Below are 23444 nucleotides of genomic sequence, written 5' to 3'. Positions count from 1 at the left end.
CCTAACCCTAACCCTAACCCTAACCCTAACCCTAACCCTAACCCTAACCCTAACCCTAACCCTAACCCTAACCCTAACCCTAACCCTAACCCTAACCCTAACCCTAACCCTAACCCTAACCCTAACCCTAACCCTAACCCTAACCCTAACCCTAACCCTAACCCTACAATCCAGCTGATAAACTACTTTGGTCTTGAAGGCCTTGTTGGTCCTTTCAACCTCTAAGGGAAGGCTGGGCTTCAAGGCCTTCTTATGCCAAAGGGAAACGGTACCTATCTAGTATGTACGGGTCTTTGTCACCTAAGGCTCCAAGGCATCTAGCAATCTGCATACATGTAGGTCTTTCTCGTATGACACCAGGAGTGTAGTGTATGCCCGTTTAACAGTGTGGCATATGCTCGTTTGACGGTGTGGCATATGCCCATTTGATAGTGTGGCATATGCTCGTTTGACAGTGTGGCATATGCCCGTTTGACAGTGTGGCATATGCTCGTTTGACAGTGTGGCATATGTCCGTGTGACAATATACCTCTAGCATTGATACGTTCCCTGGTGTTTATGCCCCTCGACCCTCAATCTCCGTCATCACCTGCACAAGCATGATCGCCTCGTCCCGAGTCCGCTGCTTGAGCTCGGTTTGCTCGGACATCCATAACAACCTTTTTTTCCAAAAAGCCCACCTCTCCCGCGTCAGCCATTCATGTCCGTCGCCCTTCTCTTCCTTCCACAGGGATCTTTCGGAACCACTTGACCATAACCACAGCCAATACTCGCTTGTGTTGTGCTCATGGTTTTCTTGATGTGCCGCTGCGAACCTCCAAGCTATCAGATCTCTGTCGGTATATCGGTACATTATATCCCCTGCTATCACCAGGAATGGGATTATGCCGTGAACGTCGGTAGCAGTCTTAAGCACTTGGGCTTCGCGCGAGCTGAGGGCGGAACCACTATCAAGACCATACCCCTTTTCAAGGGTCATGAACAGCCTGGCGAAGGCTTCACTCAGCTCAGAGGTGTAGTAAAAGTCGGGAGGATGCAGCACAAGATGACGGGCCACGAATGCATTGGCACGTGGGTAGGCGGGATATTCCGTGTCCGGACCACGCCGGTGATACCGCCATTCATAATATCCTGTCCCGGTTTGTTAGTCGAGTGTTGGGTGAGCCGTGGGGTGTTAGAATGGGTACATCATACTCATCCGTCTAGTTGCCCAGACATCCCAAAAGTCCTCCATTGACCTCCACCGCTCCAACTTCTCCGCCCCAAACCGGACCTCCTGCTCAGGCGTCGCATCCAGACGGGGAAGGGCCATGGCAGCGTCGACAAGTACCAGGATAGCGACCTGATGCTGTACCATTTCAATGCCAACATCCCATAGCAGATAGGCAATTCGCTCACCCTTGTCCCAGTCGCCATCGCATGGCACATGGTCCTCATTGAGCGACATGAGTTTGCGAGCTGTCTCTTCCGCGTTCAGGGCGTTTGGGGTGTAGTAGGCCTGTACGAACTCGCGCAGCGCTGCGGCCTCCTCCGGTGTCGATGACTCCTCATTATCCATCAGGCCAAAGTCGGACCAGTCCTCCGGGTCACTGATGAAGTCCAGCTCGATACCCATGTCCAGGGCAGCTTGCGGGATGGAAAGTGTTGTGGACATACTGGGGAGAGTATGCAGCTACCGTGTCGTCGTGGAGTTGAGAAAGGAGAAATGAGAGGCGAACTGTGTGTCAAGTAGGAACAAATGAAGAGGACCCTGGAAAGTGGACATACTGGGGAGAGTATGCAGCTACCGTGTCGTCGTGGAGTTGAGAAAGGAGAAATGAGAGGCGAACTGTGTGTCAAGTAGGAACAAATGAAGAGGACCCTGGAAAGCGGAACTTGAAGGGTAGCGAGTGGACATGTACCCTAGGTCTCCAACGTTCGACTGGAAGGCACGCTGTTCGGGTGATGTAGGAGCATGGTGGTATTTGTGTTTTGGCGATGGCTGCTCCGGCCCCGCTTAAGTGAAACCAGGGACAGCGGGGGAAACGCGGAGCCAGCCGTTTTGGTTGCATAGGGGCCGTGCCGAACAAGCTTTCCATTTTCAGGCACAGTATCACCTGCAACCTAGACTTGCAGCACACTTCGCTTACCATGTAATAGCGTGATGAATGATACCCCAAAACCTCGGGGGTGTTCGTTTTGGGTTCTGTGAAAAACAAGGGTCCTGATCGGCATCCAGGACCGCGACGGCGCCGGTCTACAAGTTAGTTGCCCTGTATGACAGATGTTTAGAGAAATAGGGCTGACTACGGGAATACAGGGAATTTGACACTGCAGGTTTCTGGGAAGGGATCTGCAACGATGCATCAATAGGAGGAAACTTAGCCCAACAGCTAATTAGTTGGACATATCCGGTCCATAAGAGGGAGTAGCTGATGTCGGTGACTTATGTTGTGCCCCCTTGTCCGGATTGCCCAAGTAGTCTTGTTGTTGTTGTTGTTGTTGTTGTTATTTTTAACGTCTACTTCCGCCTCCCGTAGGGCATGAGACGTGCCGCACCGGTGAGTCTAGCATACAAAATTAAGAGCAGTGCCCTAATTGTCCACCAAAACCATTAATCCGAGGGCAAACCGAGGCCTACTGCCAATGTGAATCATGTGTTGCCCATAGCGTAAACGCGGCCCAACACTTATAATCGAATCGCCCAGTGGGCGAGCCGCCAGTATATGACGGAACCTGTAGCACAAAGGAAAAGATAAAAGAAATGACAAAATCACTCCTCTCCACTCTCGCTCCCACTCTCCTCCTCCCGCAAGGCCTCCTCCCGTCTCCTTGCACGGTGAACCAGCCTGTCCAAGTCCACCGTAACCCTCTCAATATCGTGGCCATGGCCAACCTCCACCCCTCTACTCCGTAAAAACCCCGTAAGGGTGTCAGCGGCGCCACCGCCGTCAGTGTGCTGTTGCCAGAGGGTCTGGCGCCAGGCTTTTCTCGTGCAAGTCCACGAAAAGAAGTGCGAGGTCTGGATCCTAGCGATGAAGCGCTGCCAGTAAACTCCAATAGCAAGGGAGAGATTCTCCCGCGTAGCCGCTTCGCCCGTGACGGGGGAAACTGCATACGCTTTCCTGCAGAAAAAGGGATGGAAGGGATTCTTCCAGCTTCCACAGAAACATGTCAGCAGGGCGTCCTCGTGCTCGAAGCGCTCGTGGTAGTCCTTGAAATCCCCGTGGCCAGACCTGGCCGCGAGGAGGTGGTGTAAAGAGCGTCTGTCCAGCTCTTTTAGTTCGTCGTTAGGCTTGATAGAGACCCCCAACCGGTAGTCTGCATAAGACTCTGGCTTGTTCGCGGCCCACCATGCCTTGAAATCCGTATGCGCCTCCCTTTTAGCAAGCCGCCTTGAGTGCGCAAGGGTAGCCAAGCCTTCATTGACTACCTCTCCTCCTTCGGCGCCCGCCTTAGCGAGCTCGTCAGCAATCTCGTTGCCCGTGATGCCCTTGTGGCCAGGAACCCAGCGGACGTCCACCAGACTGGGGCCATAGCCTTTGCGGGTGGCACGGAAATCAAGGAAAGCTGCTTGTGACGACGCGGCTGGGGTTCCTCGGAGTCCTCTAATGACGGACGTGTTATCAAGGCATATCGTAATGCGTGGTCGGGCCTGTGCCTCCGGAAAGAGCGCCACAGCGGCCTTGAGACCATGCCGCGCGCCTTCCGCCTCCGCATCGAAAACTTCCGCTTGTTCTAGCTGACCGCTTCCGCGGCCGAGTTCTGTCTGTCCTTGAAAGATTACGTAGCTAAAGCCTACGCACTCGCCCTCTGGTCTTTCTTCGGCGTCGGGGTCCTCCGCGTGCGCTGGGGGGCCCATCTGCTTAGCTATCATAGAGCCGTCGGTGTAAACGACAATCTCCGAGGGATCTCGTTGGAGAAGCCATTCTTTGAAATCCTTGGCAGCCCTGTCCTTAGACGTGGGCGCTGGATCTTTGTGAGTGTCTCCGTTATAGACGGGCGGCTGTAGACCAGGCCGCGGGAAAGGCAAGGCGAGCTGTGCAGCCGTCTGTAGAGTTGTAGGGCGGCGAGGCAGGCCGCGCGGCGTCATTCGGGGTTCCGAAAGACGCGGGACGAGCGGGTGGGCAGGATCTAAGGTGAGGAGGCGCACAGCGTGCCGCCGCCGGGCCGCTTCTAGAAGAAGGGGGACGGGAGGCAGGCTAGCTTCGCGGTAGAGAATGGCAAGGCGCGTTGTTCTCCACACTGGTAAGCTGGCGCGGATGGCAATGTTAACCGCAGTCTGAACTTTATGAACGAGGTCCGCCAGTCCATTGCTAACAAGCGGAAACTCTCCTTGTTTACGATGAAGGGCGTGCTTCTTATGGCCTGGCCACCAGATTTCAGAGCCAAATAGGGCCTTTGGCAGGACGACAGCCTTCATAGCCTTCACCATGGAGCCTGGAGGGGCGCCGTGGTAGACTCTGTTGAGACCGCGTATGTGGCGGACTACCTGCTTGGCGGAGGCGAGCCTGTGTTCGATGTGGTGCTTCCAGTTCAGCTTGCTGTGGAGCCAAATCCCCAGCCAACGCATTGCCGGCTGTGCAGCCACCTCGACTCCTCCGTGTGTAATGGTTGGGAAAGGCGCAGTTTGTCTTTTCCTGGAGAAAAACTGAATTTCGGTCTTGTCCGGCGAGAAGTCAACAGCGTTGTCTACTCCCCATTGGACCATGGCGTCCAGCTCTCGTTGGGCCTTCTCTGCGACCTCTTCGTTCGAAGTGCCAGTAACAAGAACTGCACAGTCGTCTGCATATCCAAAATGCTGTGCTTCGCTCTCTCCAAGGCGATGGACCGGCTCTGTGTAGAGCAAGTAGATGATGGGCGAGGCAGGGGAGCCCTGAGGGAGCCCGCATCTGAGACGGCGCATAGGAGTGGTCACCCCTGGGTATCGCACGCAGGCCATGTGTGACAAGGGCAGTATTCTGGGCTTGGAACAGTAGTTCAATTCAGCTGATAAACTACTTTGGTCTCGAAGGCCTTGTTGAATCCTTTCAAGCCTTTCCATCCAGGCTGGGGTTCCCGACCTTCTTATGCCGAAGCCTTCCTTCCTTCTGCTGGCCTGATCTGGGTCATGAGGCCATAAGGCATCTATCTAGCGGTGTGCACCGCTGTGCTTACATATGATCCTTCCCGAGTATCTTCCTCCAATATCCTTCCTTCCTATGACGCCGGCGTCGTCACGGGTACCGCCCTATCGCCGCCGGAGTGCCTTGGTTGGTTAGGGATCGTTCTTGTGACAGCAGGGTTTCCTTTCTTGGCCTGGCTAGCACAGCCCGATATGAGGGGCAGTGCAGCCGGCGTACGTATTGTTGGCTGGAATACGCCAGGGATTATTGAGGGGATTCGGGTAGGTTGTGCTATCGGTCGAATAGACTCTCCGACCGAGTTGACCTGGTTGCCTGAAGCATTTTGAAGGGTTCGAGAGGCTCAGCCGTGCGGCTCTGAGAGCCTCGTGCTGCTGGGTTAGGGTCGAGGTCGAATGTCCGTGTGACACCATGCGGTCCGTCATAAAAGACTCAACCCAGCGAACCACGCAGTCCGGCCACCCTTGCTCCCGCGAACGTAAGACCAGCCTATTCACTAGGACGGCATCAAAGGCGCCTTTGACATCCATGGCTACAAGTGCAGCAACGAGTCCCTTGTCGAGTGCAGCTTCGATATCGTGAAACAGAGCTTCCACAATGTCAACGGCCGAACGCCTTGGAAGGGCGCCAGCCTGCTGGGGATTCAAGACCCCGTTAGAAATGGCCGTCCAAGCAATCCGCCTGCCAATAAGGCGTTCGATGCCTTTTCCAAGGCAGGACAGGAGTGAGATGGGCCGTGTGACAAGGGCAGTATTCTGGGCTTGGAACAGTAGTTCAATTCAGCTGATAAACTACTTTGGTCTCGAAGGCCTTGTTGGTCCTTTCAACCTCTAGAGGAAGGTTGGGCTTCAAGGCCTTCTTATGCCAAAGGGAAACGGTACCTATCTAGTATGTACGGGTCTTTGTCACCTAAGGCTCCAAGGCATCTAGCAATCTGCATACATGTAGGTCTTTCTCGTATGACACCAGGAGTGTGGTGTATGCCCGTTTAACAGTGTGGCATATGCTCGTTTGACGGTGTGGCATATGCCCATTTGATAGTGTGGCATATGCTCGTTTGACAGTGTGGCATATGCCCGTTTGACAGTGTGGCATATGCTCGTTTGACAGTGTGGCATATGTCCGTGTGACACCAGCTCCCCCTTCTCCAAGGCTCGCCTCGAGCCGAACATGCGTTAGCTTTTGACGGTAGGATTCCGTAGAAGGGTTAGTTCGTTGGGACGTTAGGGTCTCAGGGTTTGTCTGAGTGCCTGGTGTGAAAGACAATGACTTCTGCTTTCTGCTTCATCAGTGAAGAGGTGCTCCTATGGTTCCCATGTCAAGTTCTTGGTTCCTTCTATCCTTGCCACTTCGTTCGATACTTAACCTTGCCTTCGAATTTCAAGGAGTCCAGCACCTCTTCCACTTCATAGTCTTCTGACTCAGCCGGGGCTACCTCCCGCAGGACCTGGTCAGGGTCAGGGGCTACCTGATTGCCAGCGCGGTAAGGGTTCGACAAGCGAGACATAGAGAGATTCTAACTCAGCCGGGGCTGCCTTCCCGCAGGACCTGGTCAGGGTCAGGGGCTACCTGATTGCCAGCGCGGTAAGGGTCCGACGAGCGAAATGTGGAGGGAGTCATGGATACGCCAGGTCTTGGGCAAGGTAAGCCGGACAGTGGTGGGATCTTGTGGAGGAGTTAGTTTGTCGGGACATTGGGGTCTCGAGGTTTCTCTGGGTGCCGCGCGTGGAAGGCGATGACCTGATTCTTCGCTCCGTCAGTGTAGAAGTGCTCCCATGGCTCCCATGTGAGATCACTGGCTTTGTTCCATCCTTCCCACTTGACTCGGTATAACACCTTGGATTCAGCCCTCATGGAATCCACGATCTTCTCGACTTCGTAGTCTTCTGATACCGCTGGGGCTGCCTCTCGCAAGACCTGGTCAGGATCGGGGATCTCCCGATTGCCAGCGCGATAGGGTTCCAGGAGCGAGACGTGGAAGGAGTCGTGGATTCGCCATGTCTTGGGCAGGGTTAACCGGACAGCGGTAGGGGAGATCACCTGTGAAATCCTGAAGGGGCCATGAAGCTTCTTGTCGAGCTTCTTTGAGGGGCGCTTGGTTTTGATGTGCTTACCGTTCAGCATGACCAACTGTCCCACCTCGTAGACCGGTGCATCCGTTCGTTTCTTATCCGCCCACTCCTTCATCCTCTGACGGGCGCGGTTGAGATGTTTCTGAGCGTGCTCGTAAACCTGGATCATCCAATGGGCGTAAAGGCGACTCCCAGGGTTGCGAGGGGCGCCGTCAGGGGGGTTGTGTGAAGCAGGGTGATAGCCGTAGTTGGCGTAGAACGGGGAGATACCAGTCGACGACGAGATGGTATTGTTGTATGCGAACTCGGCAGTGGCTAGCAAATCTTCCCAATTGCTCATTTCGTAGTTGACGAAGGCACGAAGGTACATTTCGAGGATCTGGTTGAGCCGTTCGGTTTGGCCATCGGTCTGAGGGTGGAAAGCTGTACTCATTCGACTCTTGATGCCGACGAGCTTCAGGAAATCCTTCCAGAGATGGGCCGTAAACCGGGAGTCACGGTCAGAAATGATGTCCAATGGTACCCCGTGCAATCGCCAGTATGAGCGGGCGAAAATCTTGATGAGGTCTTCTGTTGTCTTTTCTCCCACCTTAAGAGGGATGAAGTGGGCCATCTTTGTGAAGGGATCCACCATAACCCAAATGGAATCACAGCCGTTGGAAAGGGGCAGATCCGTAATGAAATCCATTGCAACGGACTTCCATGGGGCGTAATGGAGTTCCATGGGTTGGAGCAAACCATGCGGGGAGTGCCGAGGAGGCTTGTTCTGTTGGCATTCGTGGCAGCCGCGGACGTATTCCCTGACTGATTCCTCCATCTTGGGCCACCAGAAGTTCCTGGTGATGAGCTCCATGGTTTTATCCATACCCATGTGACCGGCGACCTTAGTGTCGTGTTCTGAGTTGATGACCTCGTTCTGAAGGCTGGTGGGGATCCAAAGGCGGTTCTTTCGGTAGAGGAGATTGTCGAACTTCTTGAAGTCTTTGTCTGCGTCCTTCTGGAACTGTTCCATATATACCGGGTCGTTGACTCTTGCTTCCTTGAGCTGCCTGATAAACTCATCATTCCATCGAGGGGTAGAGACACTGCAAAGCCTATCTTTTGACAAGAGAAAACTGCTTCCTTCCGAGTATGAGAAGTGTTTTTCTTGCAGGACCGTCGTGATCGGCTGGTCCTCACCTCCCCCTTTCTCAGGTTTGAAGCTTTCTTGACGGGATAGGGCGTCAGCTTTGCCGTTCAAATGGCCGGGTCGGTAGTTGATGATGAACCAGAAGTTGGCCAGTTGGATTGCCCATCGGGCTTGGCGGCGGTTGAGGACTTTGGCGTGGGTAAAGTAGGCAAAATTCTGGTGGTCGGAGAAGACTTCGATCCTGTGCTTTGCCCCCTCGAGGTAGATCCTCCATCGTTCGAAGCTGTCGACGATGGCAAGGAGCTCTTTATCGTGGATCTCGTAGTTCATCTCGGCTGGCGACATCTTTCGCGAATGGAACGCGACTGGGTGAATCTTGCCATCCTCTTTCCTTTGAGAGAGTACTGCTCCAACCCCAAAGTCCGAAGCGTCGGTTTCCATGATTGCTGGCTCAGCGGGGTCGAAATGTGCCAGGACGGGCGCGGATACGAAGGCTCTCTTGAGGTCGTTGAACGCGTTGGTCATTGCTTCGGTCCATTTCCAAAGCTTTCGATCCAGGGCGTTACCTTTTGAGATGGCTTGGGCTAGCGTTGAGAACCCTTTGATGAACCTTCTGTAGAAGTTGGCGAAGCCCAGGAAGGATTGTGATTCCTTCAGGGTTTTGGGAAGCTCCCAGGCCAGAATTGTTCTCACTTTGTCATCAGCCATACCAATGCCTTCTGGGGAAATGATGTAGCCTAGGAATTCAACCTTCTGTACCCTCCATTTGCACTTCTGGGGTGCGACAGCCAGATGGTTTTCTGACAGCCGCTTCATGACTTCCAAAACCAAGCGGTCATGTTCTTCTTCCGTGTCTGCGTATATCAGGATGTCGTCGAGGTAGACGAGGACGCCGGCGTCGATGAGGTCCATGAAGAGGTGATTCATCATGGCTTGGAAGGTTGAAGGCGCGTTGATCAATCCCATGGGCATGACTACGTACTCGAAGAGCCCGTATTTGCACCGGAACGCTGTCTTCCATTCATGTCCTTTGGCCATTCTCACCAGGAAGAACCCTGATTTGAGATCGATCTTGGTGTAGAACTTGGCCGTTCTGAGGGCATGCTGAAGCTCTGTGATGAGCGGTATGGGGTGCCGGACGGGGACCGTCATTCTGTTGAGGGCTCGGTAGTCGACTACCGGTCTGAGAGGATCGTCGGGATCCTTTTTATCGACGAACATGAGGGGGGCGCCACATGAGGCGGTGGACTTTCTGATTCTTCCTGATTTTAGCATTTTGTCAAGCCAGGGTTTGAGGGCGTCGAGCTCTCGCCCGCTCATAGCGAAGACAGGGCCCCAAGGCGGCGTTTGGTCGTCGATGATATCGATCTTGTGATCCCAGGGCTGGTGGTCTGGCATTCGCATGGCGGCTTCCTCGCTCATGATGGGGAGGAAGGCTCGAAATTCTTTGGGGACTGCTGCAATGGCGGCGTCAATCTTGGTTTGGATGCTGGCAATGGCGATGGTGGGGGAAGCCCAAGGACGATCGAGCTGGTGCAATTTCGTCATCCACTGTTGAGAGCTCGAAATTGAGGCGGGTGTAGTGATCTTCTTGGTGCCGTAATACGACTGCCTCGGTATAGTATCGTCCTCCCATCGTGTCGACCGCCGCGTTGAAGCCCATAAGGGTGCGGATGTTGGCTCGTTTGATTAAGGGAAGCTTCCAGACGCGTGCTTGGTGAAATGACATGACTGGGATCGAGCTTCCTGGGTCCAAAAGGACGCGAACAGGATGTTCCACGTCGTTATAGAGCAGGGTCATTCGTACGATTGGTCGTGAGCCGGAGTGAGGCTCAGGGCAGGGTTTCTTTCGGAGTTGTTCTGTCTCGTCGTCGTTAAAGCTCAGCCTTTTCAGAGTGCAAACGACGGGGTTGACACCAGAGTGAGGCCGAGGTGATCCATGTGGTGCTTCATGGTGGCCATTCAAAAATCAGAGTCAGAGTCTTGGTCCATATCCATGGTCTGTATGGCTCTGGTGATCGCGGCCGTTTTGGCCTTCTTGAACTGGGCTTCGTCATCGAGGGCCTCAGCTCCCTCTTCTTCACGGTCGGCGTTCTTGCGTTTGGTTGAGACGGCGGCCGTACGTGGCTGTTGTTCTTTTGGCTGGGGCGTCACGAAGGTGGTAAACGGCTTTCTGGCGTTCTTCGTCCTTCTCGCCGTATTGAGCGATGGCAGTCCACACCTCTGAGGCGAAGCGGGAGCTAGCCTGCTGGACTTGTTGCTCCAAGCGGGCGATCTGGGCTTGAGAGGCCTCGATACCAGCGTCGAAGAGGGTGGTGACAGTGGCGTAGTTCTTCCTCAGGATGTCGTATTGTTCCTTGAGGGCCGTGAGGTCTCTGGTGTGTTCGTGCCCTACGGAGAGGGTCATCTCGCGCACCTGGGCGTGAGCCGCCGCGAATTGGTCATGGAGAGTGATGAGCCAGGGAGGGGGTTGGTAACCTGGACCAAACTTCTGGGGATAGCATCATCGCTGTTGGTCATAACAGTATCGAAGTCGCCTGGGTGATAGAGGACCAGGGAGGAGTTTTCGACCGAGGGGACGGGCTGATCTTGAGGTGAAGCCATTGTGATGGTGATGTGTTGAAGAGTTGGGTAAGGATGGTTCGAGAGGGAAGTAGTTTATCTGTGACAAGGGCAGTATTCTGGGCTTGGAACAGTAGTTCAATTCAGCTGATAAACTACTTTGGTCTCGAAGGCCTTGTTGGTCCTTTCAACCTCTAGAGGAAGGTTGGGCTTCAAGGCCTTCTTATGCCAAAGGGAAACGGTACCTATCTAGTATGTACGGGTCTTTGTCACCTAAGGCTCCAAGGCATCTAGCAATCTGCATACATGTAGGTCTTTCTCGTATGACACCAGGAGTGTGGTGTATGCCCGTTTAACAGTGTGGCATATGCTCGTTTGACGGTGTGGCATATGCCCATTTGATAGTGTGGCATATGCTCGTTTGACAGTGTGGCATATGCCCGTTTGACAGTGTGGCATATGCTCGTTTGACAGTGTGGCATATGTCCGTGTGACAGGCCGCCATCCCTTGGCCGTCGTTTGGTCTTTCCCAGGTTTCGGTATCATAACCACTTCCGCCTGTCGGAAGACTTGGGGGTGGTAGCCGGTAGCGACGCAGCCTTGATAGAGCCGCAGGACAGGGTCTTTGATCGCTTCCCAGGATGCTTTCAACATACGGACGGTAATACCGTCGGTGCCTGGGGACGTGTTGCCAGAACCGCAAAGTGTTTTGTAGACTTCATCCGCGTGTACGACTGTCACACGGACATTGCCCACACTCCTGGGTTTGAAGTTTAATAGAGCCTCAATGCTTGACATCAACCCAACCACGCCATACAATGCCAGCCGTACCTCAACCAGACTATTCGGCCAACAGGCACGGCTGTCACACGGACATTTGCCGGTGACATTCATCAGTCAAACTGCCGACCAGAATTACCGACAGAATGCCACACGGACATCCGTCGGCGACTTTCATCAATTAAACCACCGACCGGAATTACCGACGGGCAACTGGACGAAGGTTGGCATTCAGAAGATCTACTTCTAGGCAGATGAACTAGATAGACTCGCGCCGATGCCTGGCACACAGGGCTCGGTACGTACCAACCTTCTTTGGTATAAGAAGGCCTTAAGGCTCGACCTTCTCATTGAGGTTGAAAGGATCAACAAGGCCTTCGAGACCAAAGTAGTGTATCAGCTGAATTGAACTACTGTTCCAAGCCCAGAATACTGCCCTTGTCACACCTGCAGACGGTCTAACCAAGCCTCTTAAGGCAGACAAGCATGCAAAGTTTGTCAAATTAATTGGTCTTCATCAGAAGCAGGTCCCTTGGGCTTGAAAGCTTACAACACCACATCATGTATCATATAGTAAACGATGTATCTTAGACATCACGGTTGTCATGGGGCTGGCGCCTAGGGGTGTTTGCCTGGCTTGAACTCTATGAAAGCCAGGCCTGCCCTCTGACTGGGTGCACTCCTGGGGTATGCCGCACGAACCACATTTTCGACCTTGGCGTTTCTAGCACCTTCGATATACGCACCTCTCTTGTGTATTTAACTGTAAGCTCCGTGCCATACTGGCACAGACTTCCCTTTTCCTCTTTGTCGAATATTATCACTTTCACCAAGGCCTACCTGTGTGTATACCTCGTAGAACCCTTACAATGGTCATTAGGGTCTTTCGGTCTATGGGGGGTGTGTTGGAGGCACGTGCACAGGTGCCATTCACGCACACCACGCCACGCACGGCCTCTCTTCCTGGCATTTTAGCCTTCCAGACCTCTCCACAGATTCTTTCTCCTTCTAGCAACTCAATACAACCATCAACTGCTTCATTTTCGTTGCCTTGTGCGTCGCACAATTTCGCTGCTAAAGTGGAGCTTATATCCCTGCGTGTCTTCACTCGGTTGGCGCCCAGCACAGTGCACATAACCGCAGAGGTAACCTTCCGCAGAGGTAACCTTCCTGATCAAGCATTTGCTCCGTGTCTCCCAACCTCATCCCACTCAACACTCCAAGAAAATCATTATAAAAAAGGTCGCGGCGACAGATTCATTCATCCTTCACTCTTCAAAAGGTCCAAAAACAACCAATCTCTCCAAAGCCTACCAAGTACGAGATACCACCATGCCCGTCGTCATCAAGCCGGACCCTGACTCCCCCAAGAGTGGCAAGAACCACGACTTTGCTACGTCGTCGCCCCGAAATCTTCTCTTACACAGCTCGGCTCCCCATCACCGCTGTCCCATTCTACACTCATCGTTCAGCTCTCAGCACAATCCTGAAGCTTCTACGAACCCCCAGTTCTCCATTGTGGGCAACAAGAATGGCTTCGTACATACCATCATTCGCGCCTGGCAGCAAGACCTGCACCTGAGGATCCGGCCCGACGATGTGTGGCTCGCTATTCTCACCCAGTTTAGTTTCTTCGTCAACAAGAACGCCGAGGCGCTCCGTCATCTCTTGGTTTCCCATAAAGGTCAAGAGGACCTCATTGCCATGGCCGATCCTATTTACATTCACCCGGTCGATCTTAGAGGTAATCGCACGCGCAGAAAGGCTATAAACGGTAGTGATTTTGCCCGAGAGCTGGCGGCCATGGTGAAGGAGCGCCTCGTGGACCCCAACATCGCCGACACCCTTTTGCCGAATTTCACCACCACGACGCCCTACGACCGAGACGTAGCCGCTATAGTGTTCCTGGGTTTTACCCAGGAGTATTTCAACTATACAAGACGGTACGGCTGTGGCTTCCCGTCAGTCACTTTGCTCGGAGAAAAAAGCGACTGGGCCGACATTCTCAGGCGTCTGGCCTGGTTCGAGACCCTTGGCCACGAGGAGCTGGACGCGTGGATTCTCCGGCTGTCCAAAGTCCTTACCTACATGGTAGCCAGCTTTGACTCTCCAGACGGGGCCGATGTCAAAGACTTTTGGGCACGCACAGTTCATGAGTCACCAGAAAGTAGATCTGGCGGTATAATCAGCCTGTCGGGGTGGCTGACTGCGTTTTGTTGGTGGGGGTCTAATGGCGAGAGAGTCCAGAGCTATACCGATGAACAACTGTGCACCTACCCGAAGCCCCTAACCATCCTCATCCCATCCAGTTCCCACTCGAGAATCTTGCCACACGGACATGTTCGCTTGACGCTAGACGGTGTCGAGTTTCCCGTTATTGACCGGAAGAAGGTGCCGCCGGGCGTAGTTAGGGTCCCGGTCACTTTGGAAAATCATGTACCTAACAAGGCGGTCTTTGTAGGCGGGTTGATGGGCATGCAGGTAATCGAGCAGGAAGACGACCAAACGGCGGCTCAACCTGCTTCGGGATGGTGGCTGCTGTCGGCCGTCGAGGACCGAAGCATACCCCGTATCCAAAGATCGCCCGAAGGACATATGTGTTGAAGCCATCACATTCTGTGGCGTTTCTGTCTAAGTGGATACGATCCACACATAGCTACCCTGTATATAAACCACGTCGGACTCCGTCCTCCCTGTTCTGTTCTCTCTCCCTCTTTTAACCTAATTAATACACGAAATTCACTCCCACACTCAATGCCACTTGTGGTGTATCATTCCGTTACCTCCAACAAAAGTAAAGGCGCAAATATTTGTGCTGGGTGTTAGGAAAATACAATCCGGACTCATAAGAAAAGAAACCAACAAGTGTGTTTTATAAAGAGATCGGGAAAAAAAGAAGAAAAAAAGACATACAACACCAGGGATTCGCTGGTCGTCACCGACCCAACTACTAGTCTGGCCCTCACTGGCTTATCTATGGGAGAGCGGACGGGATCCCGAGTTTTCCAGTGGGTATGGTCGTATGTGGTTATCATGTGCTGTTGGAGGCCTTAAGTAGGTATTTCCTCAGCCGCTGCAGATGTGTGACGAACGGCAGTCTGATCTGCCTAAGTGGGATAACTGAAGGTAGATAACTATTAGTAGACATTGGTGAAGCCAAAATGTTCATAACAAATATGGTAGTATTATACCGGTCTCGGTGATAATGATCAATTGACTACTGTCGAACTATCTGACAATCTGAGTTCTCCCGTATTTCTGAGTGTCTGCTCACTCATACTGTTGGCTTACTTGAAGGTCCTGGCTCACCTTGTGAGCCCTCATAGTCCGTGAGCCCTCCTGGTTCTTCGCCCTACTGGCTCCTCTAATCACACTGTCCCGCCTCTGCGTGACTGTCGTATGCTGGTAGCTTGGTTGACCCGTGTAACTCGCTTGAGTTCGTAACAAGATGCCGGGTGAAGTAAGGACAGTGGAGAATGATCGACCCGGACGATACTACCAAATTTGAAAGGATGCTTGCGACCTAATAGGCACTCCACAAATGCGACCAGTCTGCACGGCATCGGAATAATATGGTAAGTCCGAGGTGGCTACTCGAAGAAGAAATCATATTCGATATCATTCGCGCTGGCCCCGGCGACCTGGTTATAACACGACCCTGGGATATCAGTGGGGGCAAGACGGAGAAGAGACTGAACCTCTTTGCGAATAGTGTCACGGCGCTGGCGGACCACTACATCACTAGGCTATGTTCCAAAAGGATACAAGTAACCGAAGCTGGCAATTCGGCCGCTCAAGTGGTCTTATATAGTTGTGATGGCAGTCGAGAGGCACAACTGCAAGGCTGCCATTACAAATAGCGAAGGCATCGTTGCTGGTGTGACAAGGGCAGTATTCTGGGCTTGGAACAGTAGTTCAATTCAGCTGATAAACTACTTTGGTCTCGAAGGCCTTGTTGAATCCTTTCAAGCCTTTCCATCCAGGCTGGGGTTCCCGACCTTCTTATGCCAAAGCCTTCCTTCCTTCTGCTGGCCTGATCTGGGTCATGAGGCCATATGGCATCTATCTAGCGGTGTGCACCGCTGTGCTTACATATGATCCTTCCCGAGTATCTTCCTCCAATATCCTTCCTTCCTATGACGCCGGCGTCGTCACGGGTACCGCCCTATCGCCGCCGGAGTGCCTTGGTTGGTTAGGGATCGTTCTTGTGACAGCAGGGTTTCCCTTCTGGCCTGGCTAGCACAGCCCGATATGAGGGGCAGTGCAGCCGGCGTACGTATTGTTGGCTGGAATACGCCAGGGATTATTGAGGGGATTCGGGTAGGTTGTGCTATCGGTCGAATAGACTCTCCGACCGAGTTGGCCTGGTTGCCTGAAGCATTTTGAAGGGTTCGAGAGGCTCAGCCGTGCGGCTCTGCGAGCCTCGTGCTGCTGGGTTAGGGTCGAGGTCGAATGTCCGTGTGACAAAGGGAAATTAGAGAGGGAAGTGATATATTAGAAAAGGCTGGGGCCGGCGAGCCGGGCGGGCATGTTGGCGCAAACCTCCTTGTCTTTATCCAACGAACGATCAAGTATGCCAACAGTCTCATCACAACCAGTTTTACATAACGCGTTGTCCTTTTCGTTGAAGTTCTTCGAATGAGGGATATGGAGGTTCATCCGACTGGTGTGATGGTGTGGCCTCCATCATCGTAGAGGTAGCAAGGCGAAGGTGGTGATGGGAAGTGGAAATGAGAATGAGAGGTGGCGTAGTACGTTGTGTTCGTAGATGTTGAAGGTGCAATTGAACAGGAATGAAAGAGATCTGGGGGAAGTTGTTAGAATCGGGTGGCATAATCTCTGGCAACCCGGCACAGAGACTAGGACCAGGAACGATGCATGTGTAGGCGGGTATTGTGCAGTAGCGAAAGCTTAGTGGGAAATGTGACAGGGGTACCTTGAGCTCCTGCCTACTTGAGCCACCCCTCATGAGCTTATTGTTAGGTACCTACTTATATCCCATGCACCTGCTCCCTTTCCCTCCTTGTGCTTTTCCATTTGCAATCTCTTTCCGCGCCAGCTACCAACTTCCTGTCCCTCGGGTTCCAATGGAAACTTCCACAGAGGCAACTCCCCAACCAAGCGAGTCGTACAAAGAGCTTGAAAGCCCGTACTTGCCGCCCCATGTTAGCCTCTCTCCAGAAGTTGATCGACTGGTTTGGGAGTTCAAAGGCACGTTTCCCTCGGCAATTTCCGTCATTTCCAACGACAGCAGTGCCGAAGGACACCTGGAACCATTCTTCAAACCGGCAGATGCAACCGACGACCAAAACCCCGAAAACACCAGCACCGGCACCTACCACCCCATTGCCCTCCTCCCCATGACCATCTTCCTCCTACAACAAAAACCCTTGGCGCCAAGTGTTAGTGCTAACTCTTGGTTGCCCGCAAAATCACTAACACCACCTAAATCGCCGTTTTCACGGTCGATATCCAAACATTCACAACATCAAAATGTCTACGCCTTCGCCCTCTGGGCCCCCCCAACCACCGCCGCCGGCTATAGTACCGGTTACACCTCTGCCGGACTCCATTTTCGTCCTGCCCCCGCCCTCCACGACGGCGCAGTCGGCCAAGAGAGCCCGAACTGCGGACGAGGAAGCCCGTCCTGCCCACGCCACCACCGCCACCTCTGCTGCTTCCGGCCCCATCACGTCTTTCGCTGAGACCCTCATCTCTGAAGCTCTCGCCAAAGCGGAGGTCTATCGCTCCTTCGCCGCCTTTCTTGACACCGAACTCGCCCGCTTCTCCGCCGTCTCGCCCGCTCACGCACGTGAAGCTGACCGTCTCGCACGGACCATCACGGCCGCTCTACAGAAAAACTCTGCCTCATCTCCCTCGCCCACCCCGGTTACGTCTGACCCAGCCGCCAAAAATGTCTCCACTCCCTCTGCCAGCAAGGGAAAGGGACCCATCTCCTACGCGGATGCTGCCGCCCGCGGTACAGATTCCACCTCCGCCTCGGCTTCCCGCTCCACTCCCCGCCCCAGCCTTACCCGCAAGGCTGCCGTACCCCAGAGTGACGGCCGCGTCTTCCTCCGACTAGATAGGGATTCCCCTTTCGTCAACACAGATGCCTTTGCTATTCGCAAAGAAGTGCAAACGTTCCTCCGCCTCGCCCCCACCGACATCCCTGGCTGCCACAAGGTCCCTACTGGTTTTGCCCTCGTGCCCAAGGATGACGCTGCCCGCCAGACCCTCATGGCCCACAAGGATGAGATTAGTTCTCTTTTTGGTTGCATCCAAGTCGAAGTGCCCAAGAAATGGGTCACCTATGCCGTCCCGAACGTGCCTATGACGATGCGACTCGGCATGGTCCCTGTAGACACAACTACCGCCATCAAGGACGAGGTTCTCGTCCAAACCGGCCAAGAGCCCGTCGCCCTCCGTCCCTCCCAGTCCTACCACCCTGGCGAGGCCTATGCTACCTGGCTTATCTCCTTTGATAGGCCTGTCTCTCCCTTCCGCCTTTTCGACGCTAGCAACGTCAGCCGCCTCGTCCAGAAACGCCGCCCACTGGACCAATGCACCGAATGCTTTGGGTGGCATGGACGTAGAGGGTGCGCTCGCGCTGCTAAATGCCCACAATGCGGACGTACTGCTCACGGAGAATGTGACCGTCACACTCAATGCGCCAACTGCTGTGGCCCTTTTGAGTCCACCCACGTCGAGTGTCCTATGCGCCCGAGACGCCAAAGAGATACCATCATCCGCCCAACACCTCATCAGCAGCGAGAGATTCGCCAGAAAGGTGGCACTCTCTTCACCGAGAAACACAACCGCGCCGCCCCCTCCAACAACCAGGAAAATACCCCCACGTCTCCCGACGAGCTGTCCAAATCCAACAGCTCTGACCAAAGCCAGCCCCCAGCTGATGAGGACATGATAGTAGTCCAGTTGAGCGAGTACGCCTCCTCGGATAACGCAGTCCGTCGTTCTAGCCGCCACAAAACGCCCTCCAAGAGGGCCGACGGCCAATGAGTAGACACTCAACCCCCTCTCGTGATAGCCTGAACAATTCCAGACTGCGTGTCCTTCAGGCTAATGTAGCACGAGCACGCGACACGCACGAAATTTCCCTCCAAGCTGCTAGTGAGGCTGGAGCGGACGTGATTATGATCCAAGAGCCACGAGTGTGGTTCCACGAGGGCCGCTTTGGTATTCCCGGGCATTCCCTCTACGCTCTTTACACACCTGTCCGCACATGGACAAGTGAGACTACTACCCACCCACGCGTCGCCACGTACGTTCGTAGGGAAATGGCAGCAGGAGGGTTCACTCTCGGCCATACCAGAGATCTGCTATGGGTAGAGACGCAGGGTGTCACTTTCGTTAACATCTACCGCCGGTCAAACGATACTTCGGCCCTCGAGCTACTGCAAAATTGGCAACCAACGACAAGGACACTCCTCGCTGGCGACTTCAATGCCAAACACCACTCCTGGCAACCTGGTGCGGAAACATCAGAGAGTGCCACGCGAATTGTGGACTACGTTACAGAGCATGGCCTGGATTTGCTGACGGCCCCTGGTGTTCCTACCCACAACTGCGGTAATACTATCGACCTTACCTTCTCGAACATACCACTCTGCTCAACAAGAATTGCCCCAGAGGCGGACTGCGGCTCTGACCACCAAGTCTGCATTACGGACATTCCTATCCAACCGGTAGAGCCTCCTCGCCGTCGACTGGTCCTTCGTGAAGACCCAGAGGCTATTAAACTATTTGCCGAAAACGTCTCGTTTCTCATGGGTCTGGTCCCGCTCCTCCCTGCAGGCGAGAACTCCCCGGAAAGGCTCGACGAGCTCGCCGAGGCCCTCTGCAACGTCCTTACAGAGGCCCTCCAAATCTCTTGCAGGCCATCAAGACCTGAGAAAAACGCAAAGTGGTGGAATAAAACGTGCGCGCAGGCCTCCAGAATGTTCCGCAACTATCGGCACAACAATCCGAATCCCATCCCCCAGCGGATAGAAGCTCTTCGGCAGGAGTTTAAGAGGATAGTCAGAGAAGCAAAGCAGCTGTTCTTCGATGACCTTATCACGAAAGCGCGAGACGACAAGGACATTTTTCGGATCGTGGCGTGGTACGAGCCCCGCGACCGGATGGAGGCCCCCCCACTAGTCATCAATGGGCAGACCGTGATCGAGCCAGAAGCCAAAGCGGAGGCACTCCGCACGGCCCTTCTAGAAAGGAACAGCGAAGAGGAAGACCTCGAAACTGGCTGGGTACCCACAGTACCACGCCGTCGCCTACCCTGGTCGTCCGTCGTACACGCGGATGAAGTCTACAAAACACTTTGCGGCTCTGGCAACACGTCCCCCGGCACCGACGGTATTACCGTCCGTATGTTGAAAGCATCCTGGGAAGCGATCAAAGACCCTGTCCTGCGGCTCTATCAGGGCTGCGTCGCTACCGGCTACCACCCCCAAGTCTTCCGACAGGCGGAAGTGGTTATGATACCGAAACCTGGGAAAGACCAAACGACGGCCAAGGGATGGCGGCCCATCTCACTCCTGTCCTGCCTTGGAAAAGGCATCGAACGCCTTATTGGCAGGCGGATTGCTTGGACGGCTATTTCTAACGGGGTCTTGAATCCCCAGCAGGCTGGCGCCCTTCCAAGGCGTTCGGCCGTTGACATTGTGGAAGCTCTGTTTCACGATATCGAAGCTGCACTCGACAAGGGACTCGTTGCTGCACTTGTAGCCATGGATGTCAAAGGCGCCTTTGATGCCGTCCTAGTGAATAGGCTGGTCTTACGTTTGCGGGAGCAAGGGTGGCCGGACTGCGTGGTTCGCTGGGTTGAGTCTTTTATGACGGACCGCATGGCCTGCGTGCGATACCCAGGGGTGACCACTCCTATGCGCCGTCTCAGATGCGGGCTCCCTCAGGGCTCCCCTGCCTCGCCCATCATCTACTTGCTCTACACAGAGCCGGTCCATCGCCTTGGAGAGAGCGAAGCACAGCATTTTGGATATGCAGACGACTGTGCAGTTCTTGTTACTGGCACTTCGAACGAAGAGGTCGCAGAGAAGGCCCAACGAGAGCTGGACGCCATGGTTCAATGGGGAGTAGACAACGCTGTTGACTTCTCGCCGGACAAGACCGAAATTCAGTTTTTCTCCAGGAAAAGACAAACTGCGCCTTTCCCAACCATTACGCACGGAGGAGTCGAGGTGGCTGCACAGCCGGCAATGCGCTGGCTGGGGATTTGGCTCCACAGCAAGCTGAACTGGAAGCACCACATTGAGCACAGGCTCGCCTCCGCCAAGCAGGTAGTCCGCCACATACGCGGTCTCAACAGAGTCTACCACGGCGCCCCTCCAGGCTCCATGGTGAAGGCTATGAAGGCTGTCGTCCTGCCAAAGGCCCTATTTGGCTCTGAAATCTGGTGGCCAGGCCATAAGAAGCACGCCCTTCATCGTAAACAAGGGGAGTTTCCGCTTGTTAGCAATGGACTGGCGGACCTCGTCCACAAAGTCCAGACTGCGGTTAACATTGCTATCCGCGCCAGCTTACCAGTGTGGAGAACGACGCGCCTTGCCATTCTCTACCGCGAAGCTAGCCTGCCTCCCGTCCCCCTTCTTCTAGAAGCGGCCCGGCGGCGGCACGCTGTGCGCCTCCTCACCTTAGATCCTGCCCACCCGCTCGTCCCGCGTCTCTCGGAACCCCGAATGACGCCGCGCGGCCTGCCTCGCCGCCCTACAACTCTACAGACGGCTGCACAGCTCGCCTTGCCTTTCCCGCGGCCTGTTCTACAGCCGCCCGTCTATAACGGAGACACTCACAAAGATCCAGCGCCCACGTCTAAGGACAGGGCTGCCAAGGATTTCAAAGAATGGCTTCTCCAACGAGATCCCTCGGAGATTGTCGTTTACACCGACGGCTCTATGATAGCTAAGCAGATGGGCCCCCCAGCGCACGCGGAGGACCCCGACGCCGAAGAAAGACCAGAGGGCGAGTGCGTAGGCTTTGGCTACGTAATCTTTCAAGGACAAACAGAACTCGGCCGCGGATGCGGTCAGCTAGAACAAGCGGAAGTTTTCGATGCGGAGGCCGAAGGCGCGCGGCATGGTCTCAAGGCCGCTGTGGCGCTCTTCCCGGAGGCACAGGCCCGGCCACACATTACGGTATGCCTCGATAACACGTCAGTCATTAGAGGACTCCGAGGAACCCCAGCTGCGTCGTCACAAGCGGCTTTCCTCGATTTCCGCGGCATGCGAAAGGGCTACGGCCCCAGTTTGGTGGATGTCCGCTGGGTACCCGGCCACAAGGGCATCACGGGCAACGAGATTGCTGACGAGCTCGCTAAGGCGGGCGCCGAAGGAGGAGAGGTAGTCAATGAAGGCTTGGCTACCCTTGCGCACTCAAGGCGGCTTGCTAAGAGGGAGGCGCATACGGATTTCAAGGCATGGTGGGCCGCGAACAAGCCAGAGTCTTATGCAGACTACCGGTTGGGGGTCTCTATCCAGCCTAGCGACGAACTAAAAGAGCTGGACAGACGCTCTTTACACCACCTCCTCGCGGCCAGGTCTGGCCACGGGGATTTCAAGGACTACCACGAGCGCTTCGAGCACGAGGACGCCCTGCTGACATGCTTCTGTGGAAGCTGGAAGAATCCCTTCCACCCCTTTTTCTGCAGAAAGGCATATGCAGTTTCCCCGGTCACGGGCGAAGCGGCTACGCGGGAGAATCTCTCCCTTGATATTGGAGTTTACTGGCAGCGCTTTATCGCTAGGATCCAGACCTCGCACTTCTTTTCGTGGACTTGCACGAGAAAGGCCTGGCGCCAGACCCTCTGGCAACAGCACTCTGACGGCGGTGGCGCCGCTGACAACCTTACGGGGTTTTTACGGAGTAGAGGGGTGGAGGTTGGCCATGGCCACGATACTGAGAGGGTTACGGTGGACTTGGACAGGCTGGTTCATCGTGCAAGGAGACGGGAGGAGGCCTTGCGGGAGGAGGAGAGCGGGAGTGAGAGTGGAGAGGAGTGATTTTGTCATTTCTTTTATATTTTTCTTTGTGCTACAGGTTCCGTCATATACTGGCGGCTCGCCCACTGGGCGATTCGATTATAAGTGTTGGGCCGCGTTTACGCTATGGGCAACACATGATTTACATTGGCAGTAGGCCTCGGTTTGCCCTCGGATTAATGGTTTTGGTGGACAATTAGGGCACTGCTCTAAATTTTGTATGCTAGACTCACCGGTGCGGCACGTCTCATGCCCTACGGGAGGCGGAAGTAGACGTTAAAAATAACAACAACAACAACAAAAAAAAGAGCGGGGCAGCCAGTCGAGCAATGCCGGGCAGCAGGCGGTCACTCCAGGTACCTCATTCAGTGAGCCGAAGAGGAGGAAAGGATAAGGCCCGGAAGGGCCGTAATGTGTAGGCGGGTAGATAGCATAGGATTCAATTGACCGTCATCTTTACTTTGGCTACTTCGCTTCTTGCTTTCCATCATTTATAAACCAAGTCACTGTCCTGGCCAGGTGCTTTGAGTGATCACCCTAAATGTTCGGGTACCTTCGTTATAGCGGTCCCCCAGAGCCAGAGGTTTGTAGCGTGCGTCGGCTCAAATCTCAATGCTCCCATGTTTACCGAACCCTTGGTGGCATCACTCTTTAAATCAGTTTGTCGTAGTGGATCACAAACCGTGATCCGATAAGACAAGAGCGAGAGACTCCCTTGCCACGCTCTCATCAGACTCGGCGACTAACAGCATATACTAGGAACCAATCAGGAATGGTCTTCTGACCGAGT

The 23444-nt window shown here is 54.3% G+C and overlaps 6 protein-coding genes across 6 annotated transcripts; 2 read left to right on the top strand and 4 right to left on the bottom strand.

The window, feature by feature from the left end:
- Positions 1-489: 489 nt before the first annotated feature.
- Positions 490-1847, bottom strand: SMAC4_13577 (uncharacterized protein). The gene is made up of 2 exons (XM_066091478.1): positions 1195-1847; positions 490-1131 (listed from the first exon to the last, which is right to left on the bottom strand). Exons 1-2 carry the CDS (start codon positions 1652-1654, stop codon positions 557-559), a joined length of 1035 nt encoding a protein of 344 aa, XP_065946680.1. The 5' UTR covers positions 1655-1847; the 3' UTR covers positions 490-556.
- Positions 1848-2752: 905 nt separating this feature from the next.
- SMAC4_13576 (uncharacterized protein) lies at positions 2753-4112 on the bottom strand (the record flags this gene model as incomplete). Its single annotated transcript, XM_066091477.1, has 1 exon — positions 2753-4112. The coding sequence occupies exon 1, from the start codon at positions 4070-4072 to the stop codon at positions 2753-2755; it is 1320 nt and encodes a 439-aa protein (XP_065946679.1). The 5' UTR covers positions 4073-4112.
- A 2667-nt stretch (positions 4113-6779) lies between these two features.
- On the bottom strand, positions 6780-8045 carry SMAC4_13575 (uncharacterized protein; the record flags this gene model as incomplete). The annotated part of the gene is made up of 1 exon (XM_066091476.1): positions 6780-8045. The coding sequence occupies one exon, from the start codon at positions 8043-8045 to the stop codon at positions 6780-6782; it is 1266 nt and encodes a 421-aa protein (XP_065946678.1).
- Positions 8046-13106: 5061 nt separating this feature from the next.
- On the bottom strand, positions 13107-14213 carry SMAC4_13574 (uncharacterized protein; the record flags this gene model as incomplete). The annotated part of the gene is made up of 2 exons (XM_066091475.1): positions 13638-14213; positions 13107-13550 (listed from the first exon to the last, which is right to left on the bottom strand). Exons 1-2 carry the CDS (start codon positions 13797-13799, stop codon positions 13107-13109), a joined length of 606 nt encoding a protein of 201 aa, XP_065946677.1. The 5' UTR covers positions 13800-14213.
- A 2803-nt stretch (positions 14214-17016) lies between these two features.
- On the top strand, positions 17017-18896 carry SMAC4_12954 (uncharacterized protein). The gene has a single exon (XM_066091185.1). It carries the CDS (start codon positions 17139-17141, stop codon positions 18663-18665), a length of 1527 nt encoding a protein of 508 aa, XP_065946676.1. The 5' UTR covers positions 17017-17138; the 3' UTR covers positions 18666-18896.
- Positions 18897-21315: 2419 nt separating this feature from the next.
- On the top strand, positions 21316-22675 carry SMAC4_13573 (uncharacterized protein; the record flags this gene model as incomplete). The annotated part of the gene is made up of 1 exon (XM_066091474.1): positions 21316-22675. Exon 1 carries the CDS (start codon positions 21356-21358, stop codon positions 22673-22675), a length of 1320 nt encoding a protein of 439 aa, XP_065946675.1. The 5' UTR covers positions 21316-21355.
- Positions 22676-23444: the final 769 nt, after the last annotated feature.

This window comes from Sordaria macrospora, chromosome 3 (genome assembly GCF_033870435.1).
Source record: "Sordaria macrospora chromosome 3, complete sequence".
Classification (NCBI taxonomy): Eukaryota; Fungi; Ascomycota; class Sordariomycetes; order Sordariales; family Sordariaceae; genus Sordaria; species Sordaria macrospora.
This window is presented reverse-complemented; position numbering and strand designations above follow the sequence as displayed.